The sequence below is a fragment of the Ictalurus punctatus genome, chromosome 6 (assembly GCF_001660625.3).
Source record: "Ictalurus punctatus breed USDA103 chromosome 6, Coco_2.0, whole genome shotgun sequence".
NCBI classification, from domain to species: domain Eukaryota; kingdom Metazoa; phylum Chordata; class Actinopteri; order Siluriformes; family Ictaluridae; genus Ictalurus; species Ictalurus punctatus.
The window spans coordinates 30,998,506-31,018,367 of NC_030421.2; the positions used below are offsets into that span (position 1 = coordinate 30,998,506).

At 38.4% G+C, this 19,862-nt stretch overlaps 1 protein-coding gene across 1 annotated transcript in view; it reads right to left on the reverse strand.

Moving 5' to 3' along the window:
• The window catches only part of spegb (striated muscle enriched protein kinase b), a 102,156-nt gene that overhangs the window by 21,042 nt on the left and 61,252 nt on the right, over positions 1-19,862 (reverse strand). The window contains exons 8-22 of the mRNA XM_053680591.1: positions 19,459-19,641; positions 12,894-13,072; positions 12,611-12,699; positions 11,249-11,424; positions 7,326-7,586; positions 6,876-7,034; positions 6,581-6,770; positions 5,748-5,977; positions 5,376-5,495; positions 3,844-3,948; positions 2,495-2,701; positions 2,296-2,419; positions 1,314-1,486; positions 1,037-1,149; positions 53-221 (exon numbers count right to left, since the gene is read on the reverse strand). Of these exons, the coding sequence (XP_053536566.1) occupies positions 53-221; positions 1,037-1,149; positions 1,314-1,486; positions 2,296-2,419; positions 2,495-2,701; positions 3,844-3,948; positions 5,376-5,495; positions 5,748-5,977; positions 6,581-6,770; positions 6,876-7,034; positions 7,326-7,586; positions 11,249-11,424; positions 12,611-12,699; positions 12,894-13,072; positions 19,459-19,641 (2,478 nt within the window). The remainder of the gene's footprint in view (positions 1-52; positions 222-1,036; positions 1,150-1,313; positions 1,487-2,295; positions 2,420-2,494; positions 2,702-3,843; positions 3,949-5,375; positions 5,496-5,747; positions 5,978-6,580; positions 6,771-6,875; positions 7,035-7,325; positions 7,587-11,248; positions 11,425-12,610; positions 12,700-12,893; positions 13,073-19,458; positions 19,642-19,862) is intronic.

The window sequence follows — 19,862 nt, forward strand, 5'->3', positions numbered from 1 at the left end:
ACTCTAAAACCTTAGTGCTGTAATCAGAAATGTGAACTTTAAAGACTCATACTGGCATGGACAGTTAGCTCCGCCTTGCAGGAAACTGAGCCAGCAAGGTTCTTGGCAGTGCAGGTGTAGACCCCAGAATCTTGTGGCTGAGTATTGAGCACTAGCAGAGAGCACTCGTTGTCATCGTACACAAAGGTAAAATGGCTGCTCTCTGATAGAAGGATGTCATTCTGAAAAGCAAAAACAACACCACCTTCAGTGACTCAAACACTTGGTCAGGAAAAAGTGGCACACACTAAAATGTGCAATATGTCTTTTCATAATGCTCTCCATTAGCTACAACATAATGTGTCTGTAAGCTGTAAACAAAATGTTTCGAATATTCTCGGTTTTCGATCCTGCATTGAAATTCCCCAGATTTTCCATGGCTCCACTTGTGCAGACTTCAGATGTTAACCACAGCGAGTCATATTGCAGCCCTGAGGCACAAGCTGAAACATCCAGTGGTATATTTAATAGCATAAATTAGCATGCTTAACAGAGCGTGGGGGTTCTCCATGGGAAGGGAGGTGGGTGTAAGGGGAGATCAGTGAGTAAAAGAAAGAGGCAAGAAAGGCAGAGAAAGTTAGCAAGACCACTGAAAGGAAGATATGAGTCTTTAAAAGCTAAAGAAGAAAAGGAGAGAAGGAGCAGGAGGGAGATTTTGTATGGGTATGACATTGTCTTAGTTACAACTATATAAAAACCCAAGCAGGTAAGAAAGGGTTTGTTCTATCTTTACAAACTGAAAGTTTCTCTGATCCACAAAGCAAGGAGAGATTCTCCTACACATAGAGAATAGAAATGAACTGCTTCAGGTGCAGGGATTTGTATTAAATGTACAGTGCAAGTAAAGAAAGTGTCAGCAAACACATTTTAGAACATGGTTTGCAGATATGAAATGCGTCCCGAATTATATCATTACATTCTTAAATAACAGCCTCTCACACTTAGTGAAATTAGAATGGTATTGAGAGAAAAACAAAAAACAAAATAAGTAACATACCTTGTACCAGAGGATGTCTGGAATGGGCTTCCCTTCAACGACCACAGCAAAGCGAGGGGTCTCACCAACACTTACATCCAGATCCTCCATAATAGACTCAAATGTTGGGGCCACTGGGAAGAGAGTAACACATGGAGAAAGAATGAGGGCGAGAACAGTGAAAAGGTCACAGACAAAGGTCATGCTTATAAATATCATAGCATTTCTAAAGAACAACACACTGTTACAACATAACAAAATGGCAATATGAGTAGATGCTCTGTCGTGCTTTGCCTACCTGCCATCTCTAGCAAGAGGAGACAGGACTCTGTCCCGTATGGATTGCTAGCAGTGAAGCTAAGTGGTCCCACATCACTGCTCCTCACCTTACAGAGCTTTAGTGTGTGTTGGTCATCATCAGGCATGCTCATCTCAAACAGCCCGGCTCTGTTCGACAAGGTCGCTCCTCTCCTGATAAAAACAGCAACCAGTCTGACCACAGCTCAAATTTAGTGTACAGAAAATTCGAAATGTATTGTTTGAGTATAGTTATAGAAGAGAAATGTGACTATCTGAAGGGTTTCCTCAGGCTACCACACATATTGATGTATGGTGTGTGTGTGTGTGATAATTTAGACAGGAAAACAATATCATTCAAGTAGATGCTGTAAAGGTACATTTTTGTTTGAATGTAAATGTATCCTAAAAAGTCAAGGGTATAATTATGTCCAAGTAAGTATTTTTGATGTCCCTACTCAGTTATAATCCTCTAACTAAAGCAACAAAAGATATTCACTGAATGATACCACATCAGTGACAATTCCCAATTTGAGTGTAGAGTGTAGAAAATATATTCAAATTGTTGGGGGTAGGGGGACATCTTGAGTGACCTATCATTATCTGAGGTTATATTGAATCTGGAGTTATATACAATAATATGTGATGTATTTGTCAAAGATGACACCATGATCATGCAAAACACAAACTCGTACAAAAGTGGAAAGGCTTTAAATGGCATGCATAAAAGAGTTAAAGCTAAAAACTGCAGCCTATATTCTGGTATGTTATAGGTATATTTTGAAGAAAAAGAGGCAAGTTTGAATGAGTTACACAAATAACCCGGCAGAGTTTTGACCCACACCACATCCACTCAGTTCAGCTTTTCACTGGAACCAATTTATTCTCCATTTGGGTTAGATCTGAAATGACTTATTATGCAGAACTTTAGAAGTAGCTTTATAGGCCCAAGGCACATTTGTATAATTGAACAGATAACTCACATCTTCCAGGTGACAGCTGCATTGACGTGGTTAAGAGTGACCGTGATGTTGACCGACTGATTCTCCACCACATATACCATATCTGGCTTGTCAATAATAACTGGTGCCTCCTTGAGATATGGACCTGCAGGAAAAGATACAAAAAAATTATAAACATACTGAAATAACACAGCTCACTAGTATGTTTGTGTGTGCTTACCTCTGTCTATGAGCTGTACTGTTTCTGTGGCCGGAGAAGGCTTGCTAAAGGCTTTGCTGGTGATTGATAGGATCCTAAAGGCATAGCGGACACCCTTGGATAGTGAGGTGACAGTGTAGGAGGTCTGCTTTAAGCTGGAAGCGATTATAGTCCATTGTATAGAGCCCAAGGCCTGCTGCTGGACAGCGTACATCAAGGTGCTGGGATCTGGAACCATGAAATGGATTAAAACAACATTTTTATGCCTTCCTTGGTCTGACAATATTGTATATCAGGGGTCATCAACAGGTAGGACATGTTCCAGATGTGGATCCATCAAAGTATTTAAGTGGACTGAACTGAGTACATATAAACATATAGTTTAGCCATAGTTTGCTAAACATAAACCAATGCAGCTTTTGAAGGAGATTCATTGTTGCAGCCAATCCCATGCCATCCATCCATCCATTTTCTATACCGCTTATCCTTCAGGGTCGCAGGGAACCTGGAAGCTATCCCAGGGAGCATCGTGCACAAGGCAGGGTACACCCTGGACAGGGTGCCAATCCATTGCAGGGCACAATCACATACACATTCATACACTACGGACACTTTGGACATCTAATCCCATGCATTTATCAAAATTGTTAAGCTGATGTTAGATACATTAGGTCAGAAAGAGGAGTTTTCACAGACTTTCATGGATTTTTCATTTTATTTACCCTCACTTGTCTGTTTAGTGAACTGACGACATGGCTTGTTAAAAAAAAAAGTAGAAGCATGCATTTCTTTTTCTCTACTGTATGTCAAATTTTAAACCAATGTATCTCATCTCTTCAGAATCCATGCCACTAGTCAGAAGTGATAATGTGAGTCAGCACTACAAAACAAAACATAACCAGTTTGAACTGTCTTATTTATTGCCTTAAATTAGTCATTAATGGTTAAGTATTAAAAAGTAACTTTTGTCACCATTCATACATGTTAGTTGTTTATCCAGACACAAGAATTTTTTTTTAATATTCTGTAATTGGACCTTTAAAATTTTTAGTTCTACATGCCCTTATACTCCACCTAACATCAGTCAAGGCAGCAAAGTGATATTGGCAATTTAAAATAAGGGAGAAAGTCACAGCAGTAAATATCAGGGTGACATGAGTACAGGAACGACTGACAGTTAACTATAAAACAATCTTTTACAGGAATATAAATATTGAAGACAGAAAATTGCAAAATGCTCCACTCTAAATCTATCAAAGATGGGGCAGTGTGTGTTGGGGCAGTGTGTGTTGCCTATATTCACAAAGGAACGACAGCAAAATAAAATAGTAATGCACATCCATATGAGTGTAGATGAGTAGAGACATTACCAATTGATGGGTCCAGCCGTTTGGGCTTCTTCCAGCTAAGAGTAACAATCTTGCCAGTAATAGACTCAATTACAGGTGCCCCATCTGGAGGATCAGGAAGAACGTCTACAAAAGAGATGAGAGGAAAAATCCTGGGTAGGACAGAGATAAACCCAGACATGTGGTCTATTCTCCTTATCTTTTAGAGAGAGGATACAGAGAGGATCATGCATAGATTTTAGGTTGTCTGTCTCCTTAAAAGAACTGGCTCTAGGATGTTAAAAAGACCGCTTTTACTCTCTGAGATGTTGATCAGAGGATTGAGAAATCCAGGCAACAACTGTACTTCTGTGATATTCGCATCTCGAGTGCAATTCTTTGCAGTAAATTAATCCGAGCATATCAAATAATATTATATAGTTGGAAACTTCCTTTTATGAGAAAGTGCTAGAAAGTGTTACATTTTAATCCAGTTGACACGGTTACTGATTTCTTTTATATTACACTTTTCATTTGTTCATAAAAACAAAAACAACAACAAAAAGCATCGGGCACAAGGTGGGGTACACCCTAGACAGGATGCCAGTCCATCACAGGGCACACTCACGCTCATTCATACACTACAGACACGCTAATAAGCCTGTCATGCATGTTTTTGGACTGGGGGAGGAAGCCGGAGTACCCGGAGGAAACCCTCACAGCACGGGGAGAACACGCAAACTCCGCACACACAGGGCCCCAGCGGGAATCGAACCCCGGACGTGTGAGGCAAACATGCTAACCACTAAGCCACCGTGCACCCTTATTATTTAGTCAATAATGAATATTAACAATTACTTTCATGTCACATTTTTTTTTTTTTTTTGCTACTTCTTAGTTGTTAAAGTACAGAAGATACAACTTGTTCTGTATGAAATTAGAGATACTAGGCTATTAGCAAAGCCCACTTTGATCATGTAGACAGGTTCTCTTTTAGATATTTTAGGAAATAGAACAAACCAAATTTGTTAGAAAATGTTGCAGACAGGTACAAACAAAAATAGTAACTGCACGAGCAGTCCTACAAACATCTTTATTTTCTTTACTTTCCTGTTGTTGTTGTTGTTTTTTTTAGCTCCCCAAACTTCGGTTTAAATCCAAATACAGATGCAAATATTTGGAGCACTTATATGGAGATACTGATAGTAGCATTGCATACACCCCTAATTTGATTAATAGATTAACAAGAATTTAACAATGTTTGAATGTTTTAGTTTCATTAGCTAATGTTGTGCTGAATCTGGAAATTGACCATTTTTGATTTTATGGTACTGTATAAATATGCTATCAAAAGACTTATGTAGGTAGAAATGGGTTAACATCTTTTTTCCCCCAATACACTTTCCCTGAATATTAAGCATTGTTGATCAGTATTCTCTGCAATCCACCAACCCAACCAACATCCTACTGAACTAGAGATATGTCAGTGCATATGAGGCATACCAGGCATATACTATTGTATTGTGATGTAAACCATATATGATGCATATACTAAATGATGGCATTTCTCTCACCTGTTACATACAGGTGGGCATAGCATGTGGCCTTGCCCAACTTGTTGGAAATAACACTCTTGTAGACACCTCCATGGGCATGGCAGACAGAGCGGATAACAAGACTGTGTATATCTCTGACTACAGATGAGGGGGGAAAAAACAATTAGGAGTGCTTAAGTGAGATTAAGAATGATTACAAGTGATAAAGTTAAGGCAGTTTCAAAAGGAGAAGCCAGAGGGTATTAAGGAGGACATTCAGGCCAGCATGTAGAACACTCTGTATATTTCACTCAATCTCCTGACATTCTCATTTCAACCGAGACTGCAGTCTCAGAGTTTGACTGACGCTCTGACCTCCATGCAGAAGAATGAAATACTGTAATAGCTCACACTGCGTCATCTTCCTGTCCTCAGTGCTTTCAATCTTCTTCCCATTGTGGAACCAAGAAATGGTGGGATATGGCAGGCCAGCCACTTTGCACTTCAGCACGGCCTCTTTACCCTCAACAACATCCAAGTCGTACAGTGGCTTCACAAAGTCAGGCATGGTGAAACGCTCCACCTCGCTCTCAGGAACCTCTGGCTCCTCTGGAATGGATGGCATCTTCTCTAACTTAGCCCTAATGGGAGTTGGAGAGGGAAAGAGAGAGTCAAGCAGAACATGAGAGAGAAAGCATGATGAATAAACTGTAAATATTTAATTCCATGTGTAAACAACAACAACAAAAAAAATCTGTTGGTGTTTGGCAAACAGTATAAACACAAGCAATGAGAATTAAATACTAATTTGCATAAACTATAGCTGGCTGTAGAAGATAACGTTCTTTGTTAATGGATGTTTGGCAGCAACATAAACAAAGTACTAATGCTGAGCAGTAAGAGGTTGTGATGGAGTGGAGCTCTGTCATCTTTGGTGTATGTGAACAGCAAGAGTTGCTAAACTCTGGTACTATAATTAGATGTAAATGCCAATAATTTCTAATGCACTCTTCATGAAATTCATTTAACTTTTTTTTTGTTCTATGTTCCCACCCCGAAGTTGATTATTTTCCAATAACAGCACATCTGTACATCATACACACACACACACACACACATATATATATATATATATATATATATATATATATATATATATATATATGTAAATATATGTAAATGCTCCTACAAACAATTTACAGATAAATTAGTTTTCATCCCATTTGATAAAAGAGTCCCATTACATCTGAGATGACATAGCTGGCCGCGGTTCCTGTACATAAAGCTCTGCTGAGCACTCGGCCTCGCCGTGTGTGTTCTTGGCCACCACTGTGTAGAACCCCTCATCCTCATGGCTCACATGGGAGATAACCAACGAGTGCCGGCCACCTTCCTTCAGGATGCGAATGTCCTCATTCTCTACTAATGGATTGTCTAGGAGAATAAAACACACACACACACACACACACACATACGTCTGTGGTTTAGTCAGGTGCTTGACTAATTCATAACAGTTTCTTAAGGGAATAAGCCTCTTACCGAAGTGAGTCCAGGTGATCATAGGTGGTGGCGTTCCACTGACCTTGCAGTCAAATCGTGCATTTCGACCCTCAATGACCTCCAACACATCCAGCACTCGGGTAAACAGAGGCTCAACAGAGGCAATGACCTTCAGCTGGGCACACGAGGTCAGTTCCTCTGCAGAAGGCAAGCAATAGTAATCAGCATGATAATGAGAGCAATTCTATAATGAAGGGTAGTGTTTAAGCACTAATCATGAGCAGTTTCAGTTCTAGAGAGTTGTGGCACTGCAAAGATTTGTGCTTTGATGTAACTAAGTAGATAAATATATCATTTAAACAGCACACCCAAATCTGGTAGAAAGCACCCTGTTATAGAACCTGCTAACATAATTAATAATGGACACACGCTTGCATGCCCTACTTCGGTCCATTTTTCCACCATGATGTGATGGCTGGAGATGTTCACCTTTGGCCGTGCTCAGTTTACAGGTGTATGTGCCACTGTCGTCCTCATGCACGGAGTTGAGCAGCAATCTACACCTCTTTCCATCAAAGTGCATCTTACAGTTCAGAAGCGCTGGCTGGATGAGCTTCCCATCCGACAGCCAGTCTACATCCACATCTTGCGGTCCAATCACATGACATTCAAACAGCACCGACTCTCCCGCCTTCACCATCACATCCCTGAGAGGCCGCACTATGGCTAGGCCAGGTTCCACTGGAGTGGCTGGAAGATGAATAGAGAGGATATAGGAGATGACATACAAGGGTTTTTCATTTTGATTAAGAGTTGGTTTTCTATGATGGCCATTGAACAGCTATGTTTTATTTTGTTCGGTAAGATAGGGTGGCGTGTTGGGGAAGTGTGTATGTAAGTAGTTTGGCTATGTAATTAACACTAGATGTGCATCAGAAACAAACTGAGATGACATTGATGTTGGAATGTTGGCTAGTAGTACATGTGCACTTGGTAAACCTGGTTGACACAATTATAAAGTCTTACACTTTAGTTTAGAGAGCCCAGAATGCAACCTAGAAGAATAACTGGGCTTTTCAAGTCCATGGATAATTTGTCTATCATAGAACAATGTCCTTGTCAGAGCAAATGGAGCTTGGCTAAGAGCCTGTAATCTGTGAACTACCACAGTAGGCAGGGTAGATCTGGTTTGCTAATAGCCTGTGCTAATGACCTTGTTTAGAGTTTAATGTAATTCTGTGAAGTGTATCTGATTTTTGAGGAAAAGAGCCCTATATTTTGGAATACATTTTTATTGAGGTAGCATTTTAAAGTGCCCCCCCCACCTCTTTCCCCCCTCCTCAATGTTGTATGTAATCTCAGTTGTGTCATTCAGCATCATGTCCTAACCCTAGCTAGAATGAAAGTCTGCACAGCAAAATCACCAGTGTTGATTTAACACCCAGAGTGTTGAATTTACACCCTACAGTGTTTATATAAGTCCATTGGACTCAAATGAACACTCTGGGTGTTAATTAAACACTAGGGATTTTACTGTGTGGTTTCTATCAATCACATAATTGGAAAGCTACTGAAGTGATAGCCAGCTTAGTTGTAAAGGATCTGGAGAATAACCTGGGAACACTCGGTGTAAGGCAAGAATACACCATGGATAGGACACAAATCCATCACAGGGCACACACACACAGCTAGCCGCAATTTCAAACCAATCCACATACCGGCATGTTTTTGGGAGGTGGGAGGAAATCGGAAAACCCAGAGGGAACCCACACAGATATGGTAGAACATGCAAAACTCTGCAGTGACAGTAACCCGAGCTCACAATGAAACTGTAGCTGTGAGGAGCCAACTCTACCCACTGCACCACCACCCTGATATTTTATTTGTCATTTAATTACTTGGAATACCTGGACTTTATTCAAGCCCAAATATTACCATACTATATAGAATGTTAAATAAATCCACCCCCATTGATGTCCTTACTATTTGACATATTATACTGTAGGCAGTATTCATTTTGAGGTGCAGACTTGAAAACTTATTGAATGTTTATTGATTTGCTACTCACACAGTGGTAGTTGTCTGGAGGCAAGCATAAATCGCATTACGTCTGTAAATTCCTTGCAATCTCCTATTTCTAACAGAGAGGTCTTCTAATTCCCAAATTGTCAGGCTAGCTCTTTAAATATTTATTTTGGAATAAGGTAATACACAGTTTTCCAGCCAAGAATGAAAAAAAAGCAGACTCCCACAGATACACACAGATACACGTACACGCAAATCTGACCCCACGATGAGATGTAATCTGCTGCTCACTACCTCACATAACTCGACGTTACTTTCTCTCAAATGTAACAAATAAATATAAACAAATTAATTAGAAAGACTTAAAAACAATTAAACATAACTGTTATGGGAAAAATGCACCTTCAACGACATGCATGTTATGAATGCTAGTCCTTTAACATGTATGATATTCGATGGCATCTGATATTTATTATGTAATGAAATTCTGACTTGAATTTTTCACCTGGTCTATTTTTATTTTGATTAGCGGCTTCCTCCATTACTCACAAAGCCATTTGACTACCTTCTGATAGTGGTGCTAGTGGAATTAACCCTTGCTTTATCTCTACCTAAAGTGAACGATGCAGCAGCGCCTTAGTCCTTCGGTCTGTCCAGCTCTCTCACCTCCTCTCCTGTACGCGCTGCTCAAACAGATCAGCTTCCAAAGCTTTAACTTTCATGTTATTACTTTCTCGTTAAAACCATCATGAAAGTAACATAAAATTATTAACTTTAATGTTAATACCGTCAACGGCATCGCACTAGTCATCTCATATTTCGCTAGCTGTTTTTCCATTATGGAACGTTGAGTCCAACATTTGCTGGCTCCACTTCTTCTATGTAGGATTCATTAATATGGTATTGAACATTGCTGGAAAAAGGTGAGTGATAAAAAGAAAAGCTCTTTGGTTTTTAGGAGCTCAAAGCCAACCCTGACCCTTATCCCTCATGTTTGAGATTGTTAAATTATTTCCTCATTGTAACTACTTTAGCAGTCTCACCAACCAAACTGGCACCAGAAGCACCAAGCACATCACAGATACACTATGTAGCTAAAGGTTTTGGACACCTGATCATCACCCCCATGTGTGGCACTTCCAGGAACTATTGCCAAAAAGTTGAAAGCACACAATTGTCTGGATTGTGTTTGTATGCTGTAGCTTTAAGATTTCTTTTCACAGGAACTAAGACGCTCAAACCTGTTCCAGCATGACGATGCCCCCATGCACAAAGCGAGGTCCATGAAAACATGGTTTGCCAAGGTTGGAGTGGAAGAACTCCATATGTAATATGCACAAAGTCCTGACATCAACCCCACTGAAAACCTTTGTGATGACTAGGAACACTGACTATACACCAGGTCTCCTCAATCAACATCTGTGCCTCTAGTTACTAACGCGCTTGTGCCGGAAAGAACACAAATTCCCACAGCCATGTGCCAAAATCTAGTGGAAAGCATTCCCAGAAGAGTGGAGGCTACTATAACAGTGAACGGGACTAAATCATGGGATGTTCAGCAAGGAAATATGAATGTGATGGTCAGATGTCCAAACTTTTGGCCATATAGTGTACTGTGTACACAAAGTGAAACAAAACCCGCCCTTCTCCACTGCAACTCAACTCAAGCCATGGTTACTAATATAGCTAGCTAATGCATTTCATTTAAAATCATCTAGCTCATGTCTTCATGGCCACTGTTTAAACTGAGGAAACACAAACAGAGATAAATAAAATGATCCACGATGTCCCTGAGGTTATTGACAAGCACACATACTTTTACTCGTACATAAGTCTGTAAAAAATGGTGTCCTTGCATCCCTAATACAAAGTGTCCCTTCTGATAGAAATTCTGAAGAACGTCATTAAAATATCTGTGTGGAGAAACATACAGGTTTGAACACTCAACAATCATTATTCTAAGCAGATGGCGCTGTGAGAGAAAAAAACACTCATTAAATTCGGAGGCTTTTCAGTGCAGTTTTGATGTTAAGTCTGCAGCACTTTACCTTTCTGCACCACAACCTTGAGCAGATTGGGTGTAATTAAAGCAGACACGGTGAGAAGTAGGTCTTCTCCACATTCACACAGACACATAAGCGACTGGTCTGTAAAATATGCTCAACCTTATGGTGCAAATCCACAGGTATTAGCATGTGCTAGTATTAATATTAAGATAAAAACCTTTTGGGACCTTGTTTATGCTTTTCAGCCTGTAGGCAACTATTTTAAGAAGAACATATGCTCCTGATGATTGACCACAGAATTTTCAGGACTCACTGGCTTCTGTAATAATGATGATGTGTTTATGGGGTGGACAGGCTCGTGTTATAAGACAAGGGCCTCACCTTTCACCTCTAATTTGCCCTCACACTGTTTGGTGCCATACTCGTTGATGATCTTGCAAGTGTACACACCAGCATCAGACTTCACAGCTGATTTTATTATCATCTCACAGTTGCCGTTCTCTGTCTCACGGACGATGTGCCGAGGACCTGTTTTTATGGTCACTCTGTCCCTCAGCCTAGATTTGAAAGGGGGAAAAACAGGATTATATGTTACATTATGCTACACTGCTGTATGTGAGAGTTTCAAAATAGATCCATATAGTGCATATCAATAACAACTTCGCTTATAACACTGTATATGGACAAATAGACATAGAGATATGAATAGGAGATGCACTATTCTTTTTTTTTTTTTTTTTTTTTTTCTTGCCAGAAAAGTTCATAGAGCAACTGGTTGAGACTAAAGGTGTGCATAAGGTCTGGGAAGCCACTAGATGTAACAAAAAAGTCGCATTAATGCGATGATTTACTTTTATGCAGGCAGTCAGATATGAAGCTTGTGGGAGAAATACAGACTGCAGCACTGCCTGATTCATTTTCACCATTCATTCATCCTTAGTAACTGCCTGATCAGGGTCGCAGGAGTTTAAATTACTAGATACAACTAAAGTCATTAAAAATATTACATGCAGGTACACACACAAAAAAAAACAAATAAATGCAGGTACATAATGGTAGGATTCATACTTAATTAAAATAAAAATGTATATACCCATTTCATTTCAGACCATGTCCACGTTCCAGTTTTGTTTTTCTTGTTTAACCCTAACACTAGATGGATAGATACACAGCCTAAAATAATACTAAAATCGACAAATAATTAATAAACAATTATTAAAACAATTATTGAGAAGTAAAAAAAAAAATAAATAAATAAATAAAATTACAAGCCTATATTTTTTAACATAATATAAGCCTGGAAAATGAGACTGTCCATTTGACACATTGATTTAATGTTTTTAATCATTTTAAATTTATTTAAAATTTATAAACACACACACACACACACACACACACACACACACACACACACACACACAAAAAAAAAACCCTAATAAATGAGGAAATACAGAAATACATTATTAGAGTTTAAACATACAATTACAGAAGTTATTATACAATTAAAAATTAACGTCCAATTACCAAACTTAACTAAGCTCACAAATATTGTAGCTGAATATGATAAATGATTTGAACAACAAAAAAAAAGGAACAAGTATTAATTAAAATAGATTTTTTTAGAAGATTAAATAACATTAAAACACTGTTGTCTATAAGTGTTGTAGCTTTTACCAGTAAATGAAGCACCACTTTGACAATAATATTGACATTAATAAGTTGTGATTGAACACCAGAACCTACCAATAGAGCATTGGTTTGGGCTGGCCAGTCATTCGGACAGACATGATCACTTCTTGTCCCTCTATGACTGTCTGATCACCTACTGTAGCCTGAAAATATGATAGAATCACAGCAGGACACATTTTATACTGCAAATACTGTATCACAACAACCTAAAAGTAAATGCAGTAAATAACATTACTGATGCTACAATGTTGAACTGAGTTTTACAGTATACGCACACTTAATATGGTTAATTCAAACCTGCATTATTTAACTGTCCAAAGCTAATATGACCATTCACCTGAAATGCAGGGGGCTCTTTAAAACGAGTGTCTATGATCTTCCGGGGTTCAGGACCATGGTAGGATGATCCTACAAAATCCATGGCTTCCTCCAGGGGGCTGAGGTACTCCTCATCAGAGGTGATGGGGCTGCTAATGTCCATGGGAACACCAAGGTTGCCTTGGTCTAGGCTAGGCTCTGAGGGTAAGACATATCAATATCCCATGGTCTTTATTTAAAATACATTCAGGATAATAATAATAATAATAATAATAATAATAATAATAATAATAATAATAATAATAATAATAATAAGAAGAAGAAGAAGAAGAAGAAGAAGAAGAAGAAGAAGGCATTGCATTTTCATAGCACCTTTCTAACACAAGGTTACTATACAAAAATATGTAGACTACAGACAGAACCAAAGACAAGCAGGAAGAAGTAAGAGAAATGTGCTGGAAAAAGAAGTATGCTTTGAGTTGGCTTAAAATGGTATAGGCATGTTCAGTCATGAAGGCCTTGTGGGAAGGCACTGCAAAGTTTGGAGGCTATGCCAGTAAGATATTTGCTCCCCCATTGATGTCAGTTTATATTTAGGATTAAGGCTGTAGGAGGTCAAAGAGATAAGAAGGAGCAATTCTCTGTGATGGATAACCAGTGTAACTCTTGCAACTCAAGCAGCTGAATTTTGATCATGTTGCAATCTATTTAAAGTTTTAGCATAAATGCCAAAGAATAATAATAACAGTAATCTAAGTGCGAGGTTATAAAAGCATGAACCAAGGTTACGGGGTCTTTCAAATGAAGTAAGGGGAAAAGCTGGGCAATGCTGCAGTGTTGATAAAAAGCAATTTTCGTGAGTGGTCTAATACAGGGTTCAGAAAACATGCATTAGATACAATGGACTGAAACACTGAAGCCTCAAATGTATTTTCAGTTCTGAATTTTGGATCAAATAATGAAATGTAGATATTGCATTGTTTACTTAACACTATAGATACAAGTCACACATGCTAACTAGTACATTTATGAATGGCTTTATAAATACTGGCTTAACAGTTTAACAGCTTAACATCATTACATAATCTGCAATGACTATCCATTATTAATCTATCTACTATTCCCTAACCACTCTCAGGCAGAAAAACTCATTCTACGCCACAGAAGTTCACTGAAGTGTAAAATTTCACAGAGTAGCAAGGATTGTGCCGGATCCTATCCATCATCAGTGAGAGGAGAGGACTCGAATAGAATGAAGCTAAAGGTTAAATAAAAAGAGGTCCCTCTGTATTGCGGATGGCCAAGGATAGAATGAATCAGGTAATGCCAAATCCAAACTCTCAGTGTGACAATGTGGAGATTCAGCTCAGTACTTTTATGAAACATTGTCCATCTTGGAGATGGGTATTGGAGATGGACGAGTGAGCTCTGGGGATATAATGACTTACTTCTGTACTTTCTGTATAACCCTGGCTTATTTTAAGTTTCTGTATTGTTCATATATCAGGAGTAATAATGATATAAATCGTAGGTCTTCCAAAAATACTAATATTAAAATAAAATGTAATACATTCCAGCATGATAACAACCACTGCCTTGCTAAAGATGCTGAGGGTGAAGGTGATGGACTGGCCAAGCATGTATCCAGACCTAAACCCTATTGAGCATCTGTGGGGCATCCTCAAACGGAAGGGGGAGGAGCACAAGGTCTCTAACATCCACCAGCTCCGTGATGTCGTCATGGAGGAGTGGAAGAGGACTCCAGTGGCAACCTGTGAAGCTCTGGTGAACTCCATACCCAAGAGGGTTAAGGCAGTGCTGGAAAATAATGGTGGCCACACAAAATATTGACACTTTGGGCCCAATTTGGACATTTTCGCTTAGGGGTGTACTCACTTTTGTTGCCAGCGGTTTAGACATTAATGTCTGAGTGTTGAGTTATTTTGAGGGGACGGCAAATTTACACTGTTACACAAGCTGCACACTCGCTACTTTACATTGTAGCAAAGTGTCATTTCTTCAGTGTCGTCACATGAAAAGATATCATAAAATATTTACAAAAATGTGAGGGGTGTGAGATACTGTACATTAATTTTGGAAAAATAAGTTTTTATGATTTAGTTTTGCTTTTTTTCATTTTTTTAAACAAATAAATATTTTTTCAACAGATGATGGGCAGTGACATACATAGATCAGCCAAAGCATTAAAACCACCTGTCTAATATTGTGTAGGTCCCCTTTGTGCCATCAAAACAGCTCAACAAGACCTCTGAAGGTGTGCTGTGGTATCTGGCACCACGATGTTAGCAGCAGATCCTTTAAGTCCTGTAAGTTGTGAAGTGAGGTCTCCATGGATTAGACTTGTTTGTCCAGCACATCATACAGATGTTTTCTCAGATTGAGATCTGGGGAATTTTTGAGGTCAGGTCAACACCTTGTACTCTTTTATTCTTCAAACCATTCATGAACAAGTTTTGCAGTGTGGTAGGGCACATTATCCTTGTGAAAGAGGCCACTGCCATTAGGGTATTCTGTTGTCATGAAGCCAAGATCAACTTTTTCAGCAATTTCACCGGTTGTCCTGCCTTGGACCACTTTTGGAAGGAACTAACTAATATATTCTGGGAACACCCCAGAAGACCTGCCGTTCTGGAGATGCTCTGACCCAGTCATCTAGCAATCACGGTTTGGCCCTTGTCAAAGTCACTCAGATCCTTACACTTGCCCATTTTTCCTGCTCCCAACACATCAACTCTGAAAACTGACTCTTCACTTGCTGCCTAATATATCATATAATCAATTATCAGTTATTCACCTCACCTCTCAGTGGTCTTAATGTTATGGCTCATCAGTGTATTTGATGCCATAATACCCGAAACATTATGGTTTCATGCAGTAATATCATACAATTACAATTACACTGCAAAAAAGGAATTTCAAGAAAGTTAAAAAAAAAAAAAAAAAGCGCCTTGTTTCTGGGAAATTAGTCTTATTTTCGGTGCAAAAAGAAAAATAATCTTGTCAAGCATGTTTTGTATTAGAAAAGTAATCTCATTTTAAGAAATATATCTAACTCTGTCTTAATAAAATATTCTAGTTAATATTGAGCAAGATTTAGCCAATAACAACCTACAACAATGGTTTGCGTAATATCCCAGCAGAGGAACAAAATGGTTTTCCTTATTTTAAGACTATTTTTTTCAGTGAAGCAGGTATGTGTCATGGTTATGCTGAAATCTACGCTGAACATCAGCCCCAGCATGTCACACGGCCATGTCACACGTTCCACTGATCACTCACACCTATTCTGTGTTACTCCTAATAAGCACCCCAGAAATTCTAGTTTTTCAGCACCTGATTGTCAACCTTTTGTTGTTGCCGTGTTCATGTGTTATCATGTGTCCTACAGCCGCTCTCATAGTCTGCATGTTTTTGCCCTGTGTCCATTGCTACATTTATACTTCTTGTTTTCACAGTTTTGGTTGTTTGTTTTGCACTTTATTCAATAAACAAAATGTGCGCTTGCATCCGTTGCCTTCTACAATCCCTGACACTATCTTGCAGAGGTGTTTTTTTTTCCTGTTTCAATAAAAATGCTAAAAATAACAATGTTTCTGGTGCCGTAATTTAAGACAATCACTCATTTTTATTATGCTGTTTGAAGAAATTGTGATTAAGGGACAAATTATTAAAGTCTGATCAATCAAGAGACAAAAATACTCATTTTAAGTAAGTCTATCTTGAGTAACTGAATTTTCTTTGCTTGTAATTAGCACAACTTGCTTACATGTTGGCATTTTTGTCAAGGTTTAAGACCAAATAGCATTTTTAGTGACTAGATATTTGTGTTATTTTCAGGATTTCTTAACAAGTCCGTTTTGCTTACCCCATTGGCATATTGTCTTGCTTGTTTTAGTGTACACTTTAACTTTTTCAAGAAAGGGTTGGGGTTTTTTGCAATGTAATTTGTAATTATAATTTGGTTTTGTATTTTGCCTGATATACACATTCAGATCATTTTTCAGATTCAGATGTTCCTGAACAATAAATCTGTTGTGTTAAATGAGTTGTTTATTAATAACTAAATAATTATTTATTTAAAAACTCTTTAATGTAAGAAACTGCTATATATAAAATACTTAATGACATAAACAAACCAGTACAATACTTCCTTCATATCTTTGGCTTACATCTTATAAATCAGGATGTTCATGTGAATAATAAGAGATTTACTTTTAATTGGCAAACCAGTGCCCAAAATGTGTGAAGTGGTATTGCTGTTGGTTGTTGAGCAGATCGTATGAGCTTGCAGTGGGAATAAATAGACAGCACATACAGGGTTCTGCTTACCACCTTGTACACAGTATATATTACAGTAACCAGCATGTCATTATCACTCCTAAGCTAGAACGTTTGTAAAGCACCCAAACACTTACTATGAGAATATACATTTCAGTTAAAAAAAAAAAAAAAACATAAAATGACATCATTTAAGTAAACATATGTACAAGCAAAGACCAATACAATAACAACCGGGTATTCTACCGACTTCAATTACCGTACCTTTCTTTAATATGACATTTAGTTTTAGAATGGTCTCACACTTACCCGTGCCACTGGTGGCCAGACAAATGCAGTGCCGTGGTTAAATCATGTTACCATTTACATCAATTATCTCTTTTCATCTGTCTGTATTTTAAGAGTCACTTGCAGAAGTTCTTCCAAGCAGCCGTGCATACACACAAACACACCATACATGCAGAGCTCCTCCTGGCTCCCATTAAGGATTATTTCAGTAGAAAAGACAGCCATATCATGTCTCTCATAGCAACCATCCTATTTATATTTTACAGTATGCAGTTTAGTCCTAGCAGAGGGAGAATGGTGCCATTTCAGTAAATTGCTGGTATTGTTTAAAAAATTGTGAAAGGAACGTGTTTTCTCTGAAGTATTTACAGACACGTTGTGGTTCATTTCACCCGAAAATGCCGCAGGTGTCAAATTTACAAAGAAAATGTGGTTCTTACGACCAAATCATCATCAGATTGTTATACATATGTCCAGACAATATTAAAAAATAAAGTAAAATGCAAATAAGAACTTCAGCAGTGGCACATTGCATAAGAAAATCTATCCTTATTTCGCCTGATTTTATGTAAATGTTCCAGAGGGCTATAATTCAAATGGGATTGAGATACAAATGACCGAGACAGAAAATAAAAGTTGGATTTTAATAGGCAGATGGATGAATTGTATTTTAACTCAGCTCCAGCCATCACTATGCAGATGAACATGACCACATTTCCTGACGATTTTATTCCATTTCGAGTCCATTTCCATACTCATTACATTTGATTTGCGAATTGATTTACTTTGAAGTGTCACCTTTTATCATAAACACTGCATCATGCACCTTAAAAGCTATATAATTAATTCAAAAGAAACATATTTGCTGCAGTTAATTCATGAGGATTGAGTGCAGATGTCATTTAGACGACACTTTGTAATGAGAGCTACTGCAAAGTGCTGTGGCAGCTTGTTTGAATCAGATGAAGCCTTTGAACATCCAGGCTAAATGACTACTAGAGGCATGTAGCATCAGTCTGTGTGTTTCCAATTTGTCCAGCTGTTTGTGTGCATTTCCATAAAATCCATGCCAACAGAACAGCAAATGACGAGAACATGAACAGTTATACAAGCAAATGATTAGTTTAAAAAAAAAAAAAAAAAAAAAAAAAAAAAAAAAACATGGGTGTGGCTGTGCGATCTACAAACAACAGTCTTTTGCTCTGGTTGCTATGGTAACTATTGCTATGGAGCTAAGGTTAGAGAGTGAGGGGAGAAAAGGAGGTGATGCAAGAGACACAGATATAAGGCTAGAGAAAGAAAGCAAAGGGCTTACTTAAATTGAAAGTGTCAGTAGGAAGATAAACAGGAAAGCATTCAGTCTAAATTAGTAACTATCTCCCTCCAGGGATGAGTTTATCACCAGCACTGAGCTGCTAACCCAGACCTGTAGGAACGTAGGTTGGTGAAATGACTCATTGCTTCGTCCTTTAATCCCACTGAAATAACCAGAGGTGCTAAAATTCCCCACATCACCCTCCAAAATGCCTCCCCCTCAGCTGGGAATATAGAAAGTACTGAACTCTGAGGATCAATGATGTAATGCTATGTCACCTTTCTCTGCCTTTCAAATAGTCTTTTCCATGAATACACAAGAATGAGCAAGAGGGAGCAAGAAAGTAGAACTGAAAAGCAAAATATCCTTTTAAATGCATTTCCAAAGACTTCTCAAGAACCCTAAAAGAAGGATTAAAGATGGCATGCTTCTCTGTGGGGCGCTCAATACACATCAGTGTCAGACTTTCTAAATATATTAGTGATGAGATTTCTGACTCCAGGCTAGTGTCAGAAAAGGGGCTTGTAATCATGTTATGTTCTGGACAAGTCATACCAGAATGAAGAATTTAGTTTAGTATAACATCTCTGCTTTGGCATCAGAAAACACAACATCAATGAGAGCATTGAATGACACATTATTCTTGAAATGCCTGGCAGGCTGCCTAAAAGTAAGCACTCACCTGGTTTGATAAAGAGGGTGGCTCTGCAGGAAGCCTTGCCCACCTCATTTGTAGCTGTTACGGTATATGTGCCAGCATCACTTGGCTTTGTCCTTTTGATGAGAAGAGAGTGCCTCTCTCCCTCCACTTTCACCATGTGTGTGGGACTGTTCATTATTTCCACATTGTTCTGCGTCCATGTCACTAGATGTTAAAAACTCATACATGTAAGGCTATTTGTATTCAGTGACTGGTACAGTTTTAATGAGTTTTTTTTTTTTTTGTTCTGCTTTTTCCAACGACTTATGATTGTGTAACATTCAGCGGTTGCAAGACAATACTAAATGTGCATATGGAATTAAATAGCCTGCAGTCATCTCAGATATTTATGCTTTTTTTTGGTGCTCTTCAAAAGGTTAACAACA